Genomic DNA, 15,380 nt, shown 5'->3' on the forward strand with positions numbered 1-15,380 from the left:
GAAGAGGTGTGTCTTTGAAAAAAAAAACTGACAAAATTGTAATGCTGACCGCAGCCATATTGCTTATGGACCTAAAGTATTATTTTAACTGAAAGATATTGATTATTAGGTAGTATCATTCCTGAAAAAATGTCCATTTTCTTCTACAAAGTTGTGGCATAACATCAATCTGACATTGGTTTACGGCACATAATTAGAAAGATGGGATACTTTGTTGTAAGGAAAGTCATTTCAGGCGGTGTGTCAACATCCAAGACAGACATTATTCTGTAACAATAAAACAAAATAATATTTAGATCGCTTTTACCCCTTGACAGCAATAAACCAAATTTAACTGAAGAATGTTAGACTTTAAACTTGTTGATGGTATAAAACATGATAAAATGGTTAAAAGGTCATTCCGTTTTCGTTGCAAGCCAGCGAATATTTTTCCTTCAATGTAAATATCTCTTCACTGTGACAGTACAATGTATCTGAAATTGTGCCGTAAACAGACCAGTTGTTCTAGTACAATGGGTCGTGAGTACGTCCACAAATGAGAATCTATGTCTGTCATCTGACAACTCAAAGGAGAGAAAAAGTTAATACACACTCACTTTCTTTGTACTTCCTCAAGTATATTGTGTTCATTTGGGTTTTTGTCAAGATAGGTTCGGTACATAGATGTGCTTCTTAGATATTCTATAACGTCATACACTGTTCTGTCAGACATAACACACATGGTGTCATCTCTTTGTAAGAAGAATCAAAAATTAATATTTCAGTATATGTCTGTGATGTACATTATAAAATAGTCGGTGTATGAAGCCAAATGATCTAGTCTAAGAGCAGCTGAAAAATTTCACATCAACAGAGGACTCCTATAGTCACTTGGTAAGATCATTTAGTAAATGATTAGCCAATCTTATTAAAATTTGATGTGATGAACACGGCACAATTTCTTTATTTACGTTTGTTTCAATTTTGTTGATCACCATGGAAAGGCGGCACTCACTCCCGGAACAAAAAAATTGAATAATGATTTTTAGCACAACTGAACTGAGGTTCAATAGTGCTATGCAAATTAGGTGTAAAAATGTTGATTTTTGGTCAAAAACTTATATCTCAAAAAGTACTTGGTCAATGAGACTTAAACTTGGTGAGATGTTTCTGAAAGTGTTATTCTACAGATTTTCTTCAAAACATGTTTACAAAATTGACCCTAGCAACCATGACCACACCCTTAGCAACAATCAAATGGCAGTGTATTTTGGTTAAATAACATCTTCTGGTAGGCAAGTGAGTAAACATTTAAAAAATGTATGCAAATATCCCTAGCAACCATGACCACGCCCATAGTAACAGCCAAATGGTCGCGTATTTCACAAAGATAACAGGGATTAATAGACAATTGAATAAACATTCAAAAAAATGTATGTAAATTTGCCTAGCAACAAGACCACGCCCATAGCAACAGCCAAATGATCGCGTATATCACAAAGATAGCAACATGGTTGGATAGGCAACTGGATTCAGCAAATGAACACCTATTGTTAGCATGGACTAGCATATGGATAAACATTTTTTTAAAGTGTACAGTTGTGCTACAAGACCATTGGCGGTATTTTGTAACGCGACTGTCAACAACGACAAACTTGTCTAGATAAAAGCCTTCAATGTGTGATGTTACAATTCCATGTATGTCAAGTACAGTGTAGATGTAGAATAACAAATCTAGTTTGACTAGTGACATTTAAATCAGTTCAGAACAAATCAGTTACAGTATTATCAAAATACAATCTAGTTTGACATGAAGATGTAACTTGTGATGTAATGGAACATGTACAAACACACATAAATACCTTTTACTTTAACACACACACACACTCACACACACACACACACATATACATACATACAAATAACATACATACATCATCATACATACATACATACATACATACATACATACATACATACATACATCATCATACATACATACATACATACATACATACATACATACATACATACATACATACATACATACATACATACATACACACATACATCAAAACAACAAACGTAATATATGGTATACATTGTGAGAAGTGTGGAAAAATACTATATATTGGAGAAACGGAAGATACCATACAGTACACCCGCATGCAGAACCATTTGTCACGTGCACTGATAAGGAACAAAAACAAAACAGATCCAAAACCAAACTACTTCAACTCAGCCAACCACTCCCTTGCCATCTTCAAAATAGTATCGGACTTGAACAGAAAAAGAAGAACAAATCATACAGACTAACAAGTTAAAGCTTCTGGATAAAAAACTCAACACATATGCAGAAAATGAAATAAACTGCAAACAATTGCAACTGTTCTGATTACCATTTTGGGTTACATGACTGGACATAAGCGTCGTAATTAGTACGATCCCAGACCACTAACGAGTCTGAGGTATGTTGGATTGCGCCTACTGAGGCATCTCTGCAAAGCCTCTTGGCCAGAAAGATTTACTGTTTATTATATGTGTGTGTGTGTGTGTGTGTGTTTGTGTATACATATTATATATACATATATAGTTACAGTGCACGTGCTTGCATGCACACGCCTGTGTGTGTGTGTGTGTGTGTGTGCATATTTACCTCTCAATATCATTGTAAGGGAACACAATATCTCGATATTTGTTGCCTGCCAGGGTCAGATAGGGTTGATACTGTCCAAACTTTTCGTATGAATAGTACTGCAAGAATAAGGATAAAGTCATGCAAGTATTAGAATACAATAATTTGTGAGACTGAAAGAAAGTGTCACATTTACACCAGTAAAATGTTGAAGCAGTCCAGGTGTTAACAGTTTCAAGTATAAAACAAAGAAAAGAACACACGTATGTATTTTGATGACCAACCCTTCCTACAAAAGCAAAGATAGATGTCAAAGTACTTAGCTATCATACTCGGTGATCCAGATAATAATGATTTGCTATGTCATGATGTCGTTCTGGTCTAAATATGTAGACATTCATGTCTCTATGCTGTGAAGTTATAGAAGGATTGGCTTCAAATCAAAATTCATGTGTTGGTAAACCATACTTCAGGTAAAATTTTCAAGTTGCATCACAGGGAGCTCAGGCTCAGTTATTTTATTTTATTTTTTATTTTTTTTTGGGGGGGGTAGTGTTTGTTTGTTCGTTGATTTGTTGTCCTTTACTCATGTATGTATCTACTCATTTGTCGGTTTATTTGTTTGTTTGTTTTTGTTTGTTTGTTTACTTGTTTGTTTGTATTTGTAAAACTAACTGAGCCTGAGCTCCCTGTGGTTGTATTTGGAACAAAAATTCAATACTGAGGCTTGGCTTGGTTAATGTATTTATTTCGATTTTTGACATTGTAAATCTAAACTGTGCTGTCACTTCAAAATTGTGTATGTATGGAGAATGGATTCTGGCAAAATTGATTGATTAGGAATTTCAGTACGTGTATAAATTAGAGAATAGAGGCACACGTCTATCATGATAACAACATGAATTGGTCACTCACGGTAAATATATCATTAAGCTCCGTAGATTTGTCTCCACAACTTAAAGCAGGTCTATATCCAAAGACGGCAAGGCAGCCACCGGGTTTCAGAACTCTGTCAACCTCAGAAAAAAATCTCTGATGGTCTGGTAAGAAATGTAATGCTGATCCCATTGTGATGACATCCACAGTGTTTGACTTTGCTGGAAGTTCTTCAGCTGCAGCAATTCTTAATAAGGCAACATTATTGGAATCATTAGTTTGCTCCTAGTAACCATATGGTTACATATTCATGACATGACAGATGCCCTTTCACTTGTTCCTCATATTGTGTACATGTGTTGTATCATGCATACATTGATAAACAGATGTGATTATAAGAAACTGCTTTTACAATAGTTTTCTATTCTCGTTCTCCTTCCCATCCCCCCTTCCTGCCCTGCCTGTGACTGTCAGTCTGTCTGTCCATCTATCTCTGTGTCTGTCTATCTCCCTCCCTTCCCCTCTCTTACCGTGTCCCTCTCTGTGTCCCACCCCCCCTTATCCATCTCTCTCTCTCTCTCTCTCTCTCTCTCTCTCTCTCTCTCTCTCTCTCTCTCTCTCTCTCTCTCTCTCTCTCTCTCTCTCTCTCTCTCTCTCTCTCTCTCTCTCTCTCTCTCTCTCTCTCTCTCTCTCTCTCTCTCTCTCTCTCTCTCTCTCTCTATTTAAGGGCAACATGGTTACTTTAATACAACAATGTTTTAAATCATGTTACCTATAGTGTACATTTTTTGCTGTCTCTGTATTTTTTGCCTCAGTAATCTGACTTTCACTGATATCACAGCCAATGACTATGTCAAAGTAATCTGCCAGTATTCGAGTACTCTGTCCTGTCCCACATCCTACATCTAAGACAAATGATCCTGCTGTAGAAACATAAAAAACCTGATCGAATTAATTACTCAACCACTTATCCTCAATAAAAATTAAACTTGCACCTGCTGTAAATGTGCCATACAATTTCATATAATTTTGTATATACATTTTACATTGATAATAACAAAGTGCACATATTATTATAAAGCTTACAGATATGACTTTCAATTTTAATAAGTACTTTGCATTTGATTTTTTGGCAATATCTTAAGAACATGATCTTCATATAACAAAGCGCACATGTATTTTCAACCTTTTTAGAAACAGCTGTACCATCGATTGACGGTCTGATCGCAGGTGACTTCAGGTTGAAGACTCTGATTCATATACCATAAGGTGAAGTTAGCTGACCTTCAGCATCCTATGCCTATTTCATAAGAAGGCTTCTAGTAATATGCTTATCAAATTCATAGGCAACCATCTTCACATTTCTAGGCCACTGTACGCTACAGTCAGTATACCGTTAGATTGATGTATCATCATACTATACTACAAATCTGATGACGTGATGATTTGTGATCTAATTACCTTCCTTCTTATTCATTCCGGAAAAGGATGATATCTTCGTCATTAATTCATCTGGATATGTCGGTCTATATTTACTGTAGTACTTTGATAGTTGTGGGGATTCGAATAGGTTGCTTGACTCACACTCAGATGATGCCATATTCTTCAATAAAAGAGAAATCCACCTAAGTATATATTTATGCCCCTTCCATTATTCAACTCAGTGGCTTTAATCAATATGTGTACATGTGTGATCTTTTCAAATTGAAGTTTTTGGACTCTGACGTTGACAAGTGTACGTAGCCACGCGCTAGATAGATATGTTGATCTGAAACCTGCCATTTCACTGCAAAGGAGTTCAGTGAGAGTGTCAGACAACATACCCTCCTAGTTTCCCCAGTTTCACAGAATTCAAAACCCGAGTTTCCTATCCAGTTTTTCATTGTTTGGAATTAACCATGCTGTCCTTCAAATACCCAGTTGCAAGGACTTCCTCAAAACCAACTCGTTGTGTATCAAATGTGTACTTTAGTATTAAAGTGTGCCCTTGCAGGTTTTGTAAATGATTACTTTGCCTGAAAGTAATTTTAAAACCAACAGCAAAACTGCACCTGCTCCACGATGAATAACCTTGGTCAGCAGGGATATACATGTCATGCTTACAAGTTAGGTACAAATATATGATAACCCCCACCCCCACCCACCACTGATTTTTGGAATGTTGCCCTAATACCCACGTCACATAACATTTATTCTGCATGTTAATATGGAACTTATGTGTGTGCAATCAGGTATGTGTTTATGTTAACACATCTAGTGAGTGGTCGTGTACAATGTAAACCACAGACTAGGGACACTTTGTGTAAACAAAATGTGGAGTTTTAGATACTTTGATACACAGGTACTCGAATCAATCAAAAAAATATGTATACAGTATAGTAAATAAGTCTTATTTACTATTCATATTTTTGTTTTAAATCATACAGATTGATTCGAGTACCTATGCTTTGATACGTCAAAACGTTTTTAAAAAATTGTTTGCAAGACCAAGTTTATATATAAGTAAAGTTTAGTTTTCCTGGAGAGTGAAACGGTTCGGAGGGGGAGGGTGACGTCACGAATTCTTGAAGCATGATCTCTAGAGGGCAGGTCAAAATGGGCAATATGGCGCATGAACATGAAAAATCGGACATTAAAATTTACATGAAGGCACAACTATACCTTAGATTTTAGACTCTCCCCTTATACCTCCATGCTTACACGTACACCTGGGCACAGGTGCTAGTGAAGTTGTCTAGTAGTGGTCTGAGTCGGAGGATATAGCAACTCCACGAGCACCTAGCGCACTGGGCGGTAAACGTAGGTTGCTTACGTAACAATCGAGAGACGACTTCATTGATCAGACCACAGGGTAAAGGACAAATGATCAATTTTGTACTCGCGATTTTCCGGATTTCTAATACATATTACCATTATTCGTATCAGTAGATGTTTACACTCACGAAGTATAATCCGTTAATTTGGGCAAATAGTGAGTTTGTTCTAGCAAGCTACTAATTAATGCAAAGCTGATAAACTCAGATAAGACATTGATATCAGGTAGGAAATAGAAAAAAAAACAGTGAGAGAGAACAGTATTTAACACTTTATTTAAAATATACAGAAAATAATATTAGAAATCCTGAAAATCGCGAGTACAAAATTGATCATTTGCCCTTTACCCTGTGGCCAGACTTCACTATGATTGCACCGGTGGTGGTGGCCTCTACGGCGAGATTGCGCAAAGGTTATTTATAACTCATTTTTAAAACGAGGCAGGGGTATTCCTCGTTATTGCACATGTGTTTCTTGGTACATCCTCTGCGTTCGATATCGGGAGACTACTAGAAGCGTAACTGTTCCGTGCTTTGACGATTGGTCAAGGTAAACCATGGCGGAAGACGACAGTGGTTTGATTCTGAACATCAGTACTGAATATGACGACCGTTGGCCTCGAAAAATACGACAGAAGAAGGATGGCCGAGTAAGTTAGTATATGAGTCTCACAGCATGCAGTTTACATGCACTACTCCAATAGTCTGACTAGTCTAATATAATAGTCTAAATATGTGCTCTGAGGAGTCGATCGACTCTGTCACGTCTTCACCGATCTCCCGTGTCCCTTTGGGGCGCATATTTCCTGAGCTACAGTTAGTTATGCTTGCAGGAGGAGTAAGTTGGGACCGATTCTGACAATGTGAATTGAGTTCCGTACATCGTTTGCAAGCAGGACTACACAGCAATATGGATGTATCATTTGTGATGGTAAACAATAGTTTGTGTCTTGTGTTGACGTCGTCTTTGCAGGTTATAAATGATTTATATATTAAAGGTACATGGTGACTACATGTAAACACATTGACTTGGAACGTTACCGTTGTGGCAATATTGGCTACTGAGACGTGGTGACTTTCTTTCACTGACTTTAGTAGTGCATGTAGGAAACAACAGTAGACGTTTATTTAGTTTAGTTTGTTTTGTTTTGTATTTGTTCTTTTCATGTTATTGTACCTTTAATAATCCCCTTGGATATAATAGTATGCATGCTAAAAAAAAATTGTGACTTCAATTATAGATCCATGGTAGAAGGTACTACTGCACAATGGGGCGTGTAATATTTCATAGATTGTTGTTTTCCAGGTCTATAGACTAAATATAACAACCTTTTGACTATATATTCCTACCTGTATACCTATAGTATAGTATAGAGATTGATACATTTGTAGCAGCAGAATTCGTACAATATATTTTCCCAAGAAAACGGCAATCTAAGCAACAATACGTGCCCCTGTGCTACTGCATGGTGTATACATAACTATTACATCATTCTGACAAAGTTCTTTTGTGATTTTTTCCACTGCACTTTTCTTGAATGATTTTTATTTTCAGGCAAGTTTTAAAGAAAAGAAACAGCAAAAGAAAATTGAGAAAAGAAGAGCAAAATTTGAGATGAAAGTACAAGGAAAAACTGTGCATGAACATGGAGGAGATATATCTCAATCCCAAACTAGAATTGATGATAGTAATAATGACATTGGAAAAGAGAGTAAAAGTAGAAGGAAATATCTTGGTTCATCAACAGAGAAACATGTTGGGTCAAAGGGTGCAGTGTCGTCCTCATTGTTTGGCAGTAATCCAGAAATTCCAGAAGTGAAAAGGTGAAGTTTTACATTTTATAGGACAATGGTAACCCAGATACTGGGACGCTGATACAGACATAAAAAATGATACTATTATTAATGACAAGTTAAAGTATGATATCAGTTGACATAAAATACACTCACAGTAGGGTGGTGTCTCTGATAGCCAATGTTCAAGTGACAACATATTCAACTGCATTCAGTGCTTACACTATTTTGATTACAGGGTGATTATATCTACATAGCCAATGCACAGCTATCAACAATCATTTGTTCTCAAGCTATTGTAATCATCACACATTTGTTCAGTCCCTTCCACCTGAGTAATTCTGTGTTTTATGGTTTAAGTATGTAGAAATCATTATAAACCAAGTACTGACAAGGGTTAATGAACTTTTTTCTCTCTCGCATTTTTAGGTCAAAGGTCATACAGAGAAAAGAACCCGTGTTTTCATCGGAGTCATTTTCTGATTTACATATTCATCCTCACATGGTAAGAATATGTATATATTGTTCTACTACTCTTTGTCGCGTCCCCCATTCCTCAAAACATGCCTTTATCTTATTTGTAATAGCAGGACACTTTATCCCGATTGTCCGTTAACAGGACAGTTTTAACCAAATAAAAGTGTGTGCAAGCTTGTTAACCATTGGCAAAAGTGTCTAGAAACTTGTTAACCATCACAATGAAACTGTCAGTCAACTTGTTAACACAGGCTTTAGATTTTGAATTTAGTTGTGTAACTGTTCTTCTGTAAAGTGTGCATAATTTGGTCAAATGTCAGATGTTCTGTCACTTTGATGTCATATAATGGTCAAATGGTTAGTGTACTTGGCTTGAATCTATAAGTTGCTAGTTCAAGCCTTGTTTACTATCATTTCAGTTTGAGTTTAAAATGACTAAAGTCTGAACTTGGGCAAGATTTGAACAAATGATTGTGCCCTGGTCAACCCAACTGTATAAACAGGGACCTGGTAGGAGAGGGGTTAATATTGCTACTATAGCTGTTTTGATTAATGAATGAGAAATTTTACCATGTATTTGACATACAGGTGTCAAACCTAGAGAATAATCTCAGCATATCCAAGATGACCAGTGTACAGAAGTTGTGTATTCCTAACTTACTGGAGGGAAAGGATGCTCTTGTCAGGTCACAAACTGGAACAGGTCAGTATTTGATGTTATTGCACAGTTTTTGAAACCCCAGAGAACAACGATCAGAAGATATTGTACAATTTAGACACTGGTTTTAAAACTTAACTTATAAATAGGAGCCTACATTTATAAAAAGGCTAAAAACACCAGGAACACAGATGGAAAGTTTTCAGAGGAATTATTAAACATGCATGCATATTTACATATGCAAATACATACATACATACATACATACATACATACATACATACATACATACATACATACATACATACATGCATACATACATACATACATACACACACACACACACACACACACACACACATACATACATACATACATACATACATACATACATACATACATAAATACATACATACATACATACATACATACATACATACACATTGACCATGTGTTTAACTTTTGCTCCTATGTTCACTTGCTATAACACATCAATATTTTACTCATTTCACTATCATAGGTAAAACATTGGCATATGCCATACCCATGGTGGAATCTCTACAAGCAACTCAGCCTAAGATAGAAAGATCACATGGTCCATATGCAGTAATATTGCTACCAACCAGAGAGGTAAGTCTAGAAATATACCGACCTAAGATAGACTTCACGGTCCATATGCAGTAATACTGCTACCAACCAGAGAGGTAAGTCTAGAAATATACCTACCTAAGATAGACTTCACGGTCCATATGCAGTAATACTGCTCTTCTCCCCTCCACTTTCTTCACTTTGGAGTGTTTCCATTACTCCTTACTCCAAAAGTAAGGTATCATACAGATTGATGAATTGGTAGTTATAGACAATTTCTTTCAGTGATTTATAAAAACAAATTAACAAACTTATTTTTTTACTTCTTTCTAATTTCAGCTTGCCCTTCAAAGCTATGAAGTCATTCTCAAGTTAATGAAGGTATGTATTATTGTCTGTTTCTATCTGTAGAGAGAAAATTATTGAGATTTACAACATCATCATAACAACCTGATGTAACTATGGCTATGAGTTTCTTGTTTCTTTACTATATTGTTGTTCTTGTTGTCTTTCTTCAGCCCTTTCAGTGGGTTGTGCCAGGATGCATCATGGGAGGAGAAAAGCGAAAATCTGAGAAAGCTAGAATTAGGAAAGGAATTAATATTCTAATTGCTACACCAGGTCGACTTGTAGATCACCTTCAACATACTGAAAACCTCAAACTGTCTAAAGTGAAATGGTTGATACTAGATGAAGCAGATAGGTATGTTCTCACGAGACAAATTTTACAGCTTTGTTTTGTCAGGACACAGGTTTTCACTAAGTTTTGAAGGCCAAACTAGAAAAAGTAGGTAGCTATTCATCTACAGTGAAGTCTGTAAGGTATGCTGTGATGGGATGCCCTCATTCATCGGTCAACCTTGTCTGTAAGGTATGCTGTGATGGGGCTCCTTCATTCATTGGTCAACCCCGGTGAGGTTGGAGTGACATGACATATCTTACAGTCTAGCTACAGACCAGCCATGAAGCCACAATAACCTTTTCTGGTTTGATAGTACATAAATATCATGAACATTGAGTTAATATTTAGAAAGTAAATAATCATGGGTAGACAAGTATCTGACTATATGGCTACTTGCCAACAGGTGCTCAGTCAAAACACTGAGTAAACTTTTACTACATTTATTTATTTAGAGATTTAGAGTTGTATCTTCCACCAGGGATGTGCAGAAGGGCCAACAGCCAGCAAAAACACAAACAACCAGCTAATCTGCAATATTTTGCTGGCTACTTTTTCAGGATTTTGTTAAAAAATTCATTGGGTATATTTCCATAAATGGGGAGATTTATGAGTCTCTTTCCTAGATATTACTGTCTACATTTCACACTTTACCGGCTACTTTTAAAATGAGCTACATCCCTGTCCACTATGACTTTGTCTCATTCAATACTGCAGACTCCTTGATATGGGCTTTGAGAAGGACATCACCACCATACTGAATACACTAAATGAATGTGAAGAGAAACGACAGACAGTACTATTATCAGCAACATTAAGTGAAGGTAAGTTCACAACCTGTCACTCTGCTACATAAACGTATTACCTGTCATTACCATGGAAACAAAACCAAAAACTAAACCAGCTGATTTTTCATGGTCTCAAAAAGTAACACACGAGCAGTAACAAATCCCTTATGTCACAAGCATTTCCTGGCTTAATGAATAAGAATACAGAGAAAAATATGATTGTATCAGCATAAGCCTTATTTAGGGAAAATTGATTCCGATTCTGAATATTTTAATATATACAGCACTGCAGAATTGATGACGAAGACATGGGCTATTATGATATAGAACGGCCATGCCATATTTTTGGTACAAACATGTTCAACTTGGTTTGTGTGTGTGTGCGTGTGTGTGTGTGTGTGTGTGTGTGTGTGTGTGTGTGTATGTGTGTGTGTGTGTGTGTGCATGTGTGTGTGGTATAATAAACACTGTCACTTTATCTTTCATCCGTCCAACTCAGGTGTAAAGAATCTAGCTGGAATCTCACTCGATGACCCAGTAAATATTAACATTACACATGAACAACAGACTGTAGAATCAACAAAGGTCAAAGGTCACAAAGAAAAGATGTCAAAGGTCAAACTGCTGGACACTGAAGGAACGCTATCTAATGAGGATTTCTGTACTCCTGAGCAGCTAAAACAACACTTTCTGATTGTTCCTAGTAAATTAAGACTTGTGACTTTAGCTGCTTTTATTTTGAGACACTGTAAAGTAAGTGAACACATCAGGACTTTGGGATTATTTTGTTACATTTTGTCACAAAAGACAGTGGATTGTTTTGTGGAGGGTTTTTTGGATTGTCAGTGGCCGAGTGGTTCAACCACTTACCTAACATCAATGCAATTAGTGTCCAGTTCCGAATCTGGGTTTGATTGAATTTACAACACTGTTCAGAAGAGAACATATCAAACAGTTTTAACCAGGCACTCCAGTTTCCCCCTGCTCTAATTCTGAACCCACACATGAGAAATGGCCCTCACCGACTTCATGGGAGACAATCACTGAATATGTTTATAGAACTATCCAGTATAAATAAGGGTTACTTCAACATCTTTGTTACGAGAGAAACTATATAAAAAGTGTTTGATTATCACATCTTGTCTCAGGTTGAAAGTCTGTCTCTGTCTCTGAACCTGTACCTATATCTATATTATCTATATCTGTATCTGTATCTATATCTGTATCTATATCTATATATATATATCTGTATCTGTATCTGTGTATGTATCTGTATCTGTATCTGTGTATGTATCTGTATCTGTATATGTAACTGTATCTGTATCTGTATCTGTATCTGTATATGTATCTACCTGTACCTGTATCTGTATCTGTATCTGTATCTGTATCTGTTTCTGTATCTGAATCTGTATCTGTATCTGTACCTGCATCTGTATCTGCATCTGTATTTGTATCTGTACCTGTATCTGTATCTGTACCTGTATCTGTATCTGTATCTGTATCTGTAACTGTATCTGTATCTGTATCTGTGTATGTGTATGTATCTATATCTATATCTGTATCTGTGTATGTATCTATATCTGTATCTGTATCTGTACCTGTATCTGGATCTGTGTATGTATCTGTGTTTGTATCTGTATCTGTATCTGTATTTGTATCTGTATCTGTATCTGTACCTGTATCTGTACCTGTACCTGTATATGTATCTGTATCTGTATCTGTACCTGTACCTGTATCTGTACCTGTATCTGTATCTGTATCTGTATCTGTATCTGTATCTGTTTCTGTATCTGAATCTGTACCTGGATCTGTATCTGTATCTGTATCTGTATCTGTATCTGTATCTGTATCTGTATCTGCATCTGTATGTGTATCTGAATCTGTATCTGTATCTGTACCTGTACCTGTATCTGTATCTGTATCTGTATCTGTATCTGTATCTGCATCTGTATGTGTATCTGAATCTATCTGTATCTGTACCTGTATCTGTATCTGTATCTGTATCTGTATCTGTATCTGTATCTGTATCTGTATCTGTATCTGTATTTGTATCTGCATCACTGTTTGTGCAAATGTGAAGGAGTTTGTTCCCCAACCAATGATATCACAATGTATTTCTCCCTACATATCTACAGTATGGTGGACATTCCAAAATGTTGGTATTTCTGTCAAGCAGAGACTCAGTAGAATTTCACTACAATCTCTTTTTGGATATCCTTAACCCTGAAGATGAAGGAGATGATGAAGTAGAGTTCTTCCAACTCCATGGCAACATGTCACAAGAGGTAAGTTGTAGCCTTGGATACAGATTCATGCATAGAACTGTATCAATAACTTGTTAGTTAAATACATAAAATGTTGTTGGAAATACTGGAAAACAAAAATTATTGTATTATGAAACACATGAAATGAACATCTTTTAATTCATTTATTTCAGGAAAGGAGACGAGTGTATCTTCATTTTGTGCAGTCAGCCACAGGAGTACTTCTTTGTACAGTAAGTCTTGTCATTTGTGCTTTGTATAGTCAACCACAGTGTTACATTGTACAGAACACTAATAAAAGAACACTGAATAGTCTCAATAAAACTCAACTCAGTACCCCAACTAACTTACATCATGCTGACAGTCAATGGTACATCACCATGGTCAGTAGAGTGTAAGTCCCCCAGTCCCCCTTCCCCACAGATAGACACAGGCACACACACATATATACATGTACATACATACATACATACATACATACATACATACATTCACACACACACACACACACACACATACATACATACATACATACATACATACATACATACATACATACACACACACATACATACATACATACATACATACATACATACATACATACATACATACATACATACATACATACATACATACATACATATGACAGAGCTAGACTCTATAGTGAACTGATAATTAGTCTTGTTACACTGCCCGTTTCAAATTACCGTTCACTGACTCTAATGAATACAACCATGCAGAAACCAATAAGAAACTGCACATGATACACTAAGATAGCAAGATTGCAATTTTTTGCTACATTTTGTCTATTATGAAATAAACCATTGAAATATATTGCAACTAGGCACAGATATGTGGACACCAATGTTTTGATGTCTGCATCTGATGTCGGCATGGCAGAACATTTAGTTCATTTCATTTGGACATGTCACAAGAAACTGTATTCATTCAATCTTGCTATCTTAAAGTGTAGCATGTGTAGTTTGTTATTGGTTTCTGTGTGTTTGTATCAAACAGAGCCGGTGAAAGGTAAGTTGAAATGGGCTGTACAAAAAGTATTTATTATGAATGCCATTTATTTAATAGGAATAGGATGACTTGTTTGCATTGTCATTTCCTGCATATTCACCTTTGACATCTCACCTTTGACCTTATACATTAACTTGTAGGATGTTGCTGCAAGGGGTTTGGACTTACCTCAAGTAAAGTGGATTGTGCAATACAACACACCAGGAACACCAGCAGATTACATTCACAGAGTGGGTAGGACAGCCAGGATTGGAAAAGAGGGGCAGGCTCTTTTGTTTCTCACCCCTGCAGAAGTGGACTATATCAAAGTTTTGAATTCTCATAATATTAGGTAATTTGCATATGTCAACATTAACTTTATTCAGTGTCACTATCTGGTGATAATATCATACAACAACTAGATTGCACTCAGTAGAGTAGACCAATGCAGAACAGTTCTCTTGATACACCAGTTATGCTATTCAAAAACCAAAGAATGGCGCCCTCAGTGGTGAAGTCGATGGCTGCCTGGTGCTAGTACTGTCATGACTTCAATGAAATCTCCACTAAAATAGAACAGATCCAGAATTAAATTTCTACTGATTATGCACAGGAATACCTATGAAGACATCTTGTGTAATCTTGTAGAATAGTGGTTACCCTCCCTTACCATCTGATTTCTATGAACCAAATTTGCAGTATTGCATGTGAGTGTTTTTCCTAAGGTTTGGAAACCCCAGTAAAAGTGGAGGGAAATCTGGTCAAATTTGCAAAGGTTTCCATACCATGTAGCATAATAAATATATCCAGGGGGAACT

General features: G+C 36.4%; 2 protein-coding genes across 2 annotated transcripts in view; one reads left to right on the top strand and one right to left on the bottom strand.

The window, feature by feature from the left end:
- Positions 1-164: 164 nt before the first annotated feature.
- Positions 165-5,090, bottom strand: LOC144441300 (putative methyltransferase DDB_G0268948). Its single transcript, XM_078130857.1, has 6 exons — positions 4,952-5,090; positions 4,301-4,413; positions 3,530-3,775; positions 2,636-2,733; positions 597-731; positions 165-267 (listed from the first exon to the last, which is right to left on the bottom strand). Exons 1-6 carry the CDS (start codon positions 5,088-5,090, stop codon positions 165-167), a joined length of 834 nt encoding a protein of 277 aa, XP_077986983.1.
- Positions 5,091-6,753: 1,663 nt separating this feature from the next.
- The window catches only part of LOC144440961 (ATP-dependent DNA helicase DDX31-like), a 25,484-nt gene continuing 16,857 nt past the window's right edge, over positions 6,754-15,380 (top strand). Inside the window, exons 1-12 of the mRNA XM_078130435.1 lie at positions 6,754-6,953; positions 7,859-8,127; positions 8,527-8,602; positions 9,163-9,277; positions 9,753-9,862; positions 10,160-10,201; positions 10,339-10,523; positions 11,217-11,323; positions 11,787-12,040; positions 13,423-13,572; positions 13,725-13,784; positions 14,724-14,914. Of these exons, the coding sequence (XP_077986561.1) occupies positions 6,861-6,953; positions 7,859-8,127; positions 8,527-8,602; positions 9,163-9,277; positions 9,753-9,862; positions 10,160-10,201; positions 10,339-10,523; positions 11,217-11,323; positions 11,787-12,040; positions 13,423-13,572; positions 13,725-13,784; positions 14,724-14,914 (1,652 nt within the window). The 5' untranslated portion in view covers positions 6,754-6,860. The remainder of the gene's footprint in view (positions 6,954-7,858; positions 8,128-8,526; positions 8,603-9,162; positions 9,278-9,752; positions 9,863-10,159; positions 10,202-10,338; positions 10,524-11,216; positions 11,324-11,786; positions 12,041-13,422; positions 13,573-13,724; positions 13,785-14,723; positions 14,915-15,380) is intronic.

The sequence above is a fragment of the Glandiceps talaboti genome, chromosome 10 (genome assembly GCF_964340395.1).
Source record: "Glandiceps talaboti chromosome 10, keGlaTala1.1, whole genome shotgun sequence".
Taxonomy (NCBI): Eukaryota; Metazoa; Hemichordata; class Enteropneusta; family Spengelidae; genus Glandiceps; species Glandiceps talaboti.

Bases quoted from the DNA above. Each gene is read 5' to 3' on its own strand.
- LOC144441300 (XM_078130857.1), bottom strand. From the start codon at position 5,090: ATGGCATCATCTGAGTGTGAGTCAAGCAACCTATTCGAATCCCCACAA. The intron at 4,414-4,951 runs GTAATTAGATCA...ATGTTTCTACAG, and splicing joins CGGAATGAATAAGAAGGAAG to CAGGATCATTTGTCTTAGAT. The intron at 268-596 runs GTGAGTGTGTAT...TTATTGTTACAG, and splicing joins CTTGAGGAAGTACAAAGAAA to AATAATGTCTGTCTTGGATG.